The 1,683-nt window shown below is 68.3% G+C and overlaps 1 protein-coding gene across 1 annotated transcript in view; it reads left to right on the top strand.

The window, feature by feature from the left end:
* Positions 1–1,683, top strand: part of CNGA4 (cyclic nucleotide gated channel alpha 4) — a gene marked incomplete at its 5' end in the record, with an annotated part of 4,293 nt that overhangs the window by 1,861 nt on the left and 749 nt on the right. Inside the window, 2 exons of the mRNA XM_014526589.2 lie at positions 593–1,231; positions 1,432–1,663. Coding sequence (XP_014382075.2) covers positions 593–1,231; positions 1,432–1,663 — 871 coding nt within the window. The remainder of the gene's footprint in view (positions 1–592; positions 1,232–1,431; positions 1,664–1,683) is intronic.

Raw genomic sequence — 1,683 nt, 5'->3', positions numbered from 1 at the left:
CTTGTCGATGCCCCTCACTCTCAAGTTGATCCCACCAGTCCTGCCAGTGCCCCTCGCTCCTGACCCACAGCCCCCTACCCCCATCCCTCCGGCCCCTCACTTCTCCTTTCACACACTCTGTCCCTGCCCTGGGTGCATCCTGGCCTCTCTCAGCCTGGGTGAGGGGGGTCCTGGCAGCGCCGCAGCCCCGTGCCAAGCGTCTCCCCACGCCCCACAGGTAACAAGTCAGGGAACCGGCGCACAGCAAACATCAAGAGCATCGGCTACTCGGACCTGTTCTGCCTGTCCAAGGAGGACCTGATGGCCACGCTGGCCGAGTTCCCCAGCGCCAAGGCCATGATGGAGGCCAAGGGCCGTGAGATCCTGCTCAAGCTGGACAAGCTGGAGGCCCCCCCGCCCCGGGGAAACTGAGGCATCCTGCCCTTGGCATCCTGGCTCCCAGCACAGGCGCGGACCCCGGGTGTGCTGGGGCGGGGTGGGATGGGGTCACCCGCCGGGGTGGCCAGTGGGGTCCACACCGACACCGCCCCCGCGCCCCGCAGGCTTCCGGGAGGACGGCATCCTGGTGCGGGCGCGGGGCCGCATCGCGCAGCGCTACGCCCGGTCGCGCCAGGCTCTGTGGGATGCGGCCTCGGTGCTGCCCACCGACCTGCTGTACGACCGCACGGAGACGCGCACGGGCCACCCGCACACCTTCCGCATCGCCAAGCTGATGCTCTACGTCTTCGTCACCATCCACTGGAACGCCTGCGCCTACTTCACCCTGTCCGAGTTCCTGGGCCGCGGCAGCGACACCTGGGTGTGCCCCGACGCCGCTCAGCCTGGCTTCGACCGCCTGCGGCGCCAGTACCTCTACAGCTTCTACTTCTCCACGCTGGTGCTGACCACGGTAGGCGACACGCCGGAGCCGCAGCGCCCCGTCGAGATGCTCTTCATGGCCGCTGGCTTCCTGCTGGGCATCATGGGCTTCGCCACCATCATGGGCAGCATCGGCTCGGTCATCTCCACCATGCGCAGCGCCGACGCCGCCTTCTACCCCAACTACGACCTGGTGAAGCACTACTTGCGGCTGCACCGCGTGGGCCGGCGCCTGGAGCGCCGCGTGGGCCGCTGGCACCAGCACCTGCGGCTGGAGAAGAAGCTGACGCACGAAGGCCGCATCCTGCAGCACCTGCCCGAGCGGCTGCGGGCCGAGGTGGCGGTGAGCGTGCACCTGGCCACACTGCGCAAGGTGCAGCTGTTCCAGAGCTGCGAGCGCTCGCTGCTGGAGGAGCTGGTGCTCAGGCTGCAGCCCCAGGTTTACAGCCCCGGCGAGTACGTGTGCCGCAAGGGCGACATCGGCCGTGAGATGTACTTCATCCGCGAGGGGCGCCTGGCCGTGGTGGCCGACGACGGCATCACGCAGTATGCCGTGCTGGGCGAGGGGCTAAGGTGCAGCTGTTCCAGAGCTGCGAGCGCTCGCTGCTGGAGGAGCTGGTGCTCAGGCTGCAGCCCCAGGTTTACAGCCCCGGCGAGTACGTGTGCCGCAAGGGCGACATCGGCCGTGAGATGTACTTCATCCGCGAGGGGCGCCTGGCCGTGGTGGCCGACGACGGCATCACGCAGTATGCCGTGCTGGGCGAGGGGCTGTACTTTGGGGAGATCAGCCTCATCAACATCAAAGGTAACCGCCCCCTGCCCCCC

The sequence above is a fragment of the Alligator sinensis genome, unplaced genomic scaffold (genome assembly GCF_000455745.1).
Source record: "Alligator sinensis unplaced genomic scaffold, ASM45574v1 scaffold948_1, whole genome shotgun sequence".
NCBI lineage: Eukaryota > Metazoa > Chordata > Crocodylia > Alligatoridae > Alligator > Alligator sinensis.
The sequence above is the reverse complement of the archived record's forward strand: the minus strand, read 5'-3'. Positions and strand labels throughout refer to the sequence as shown.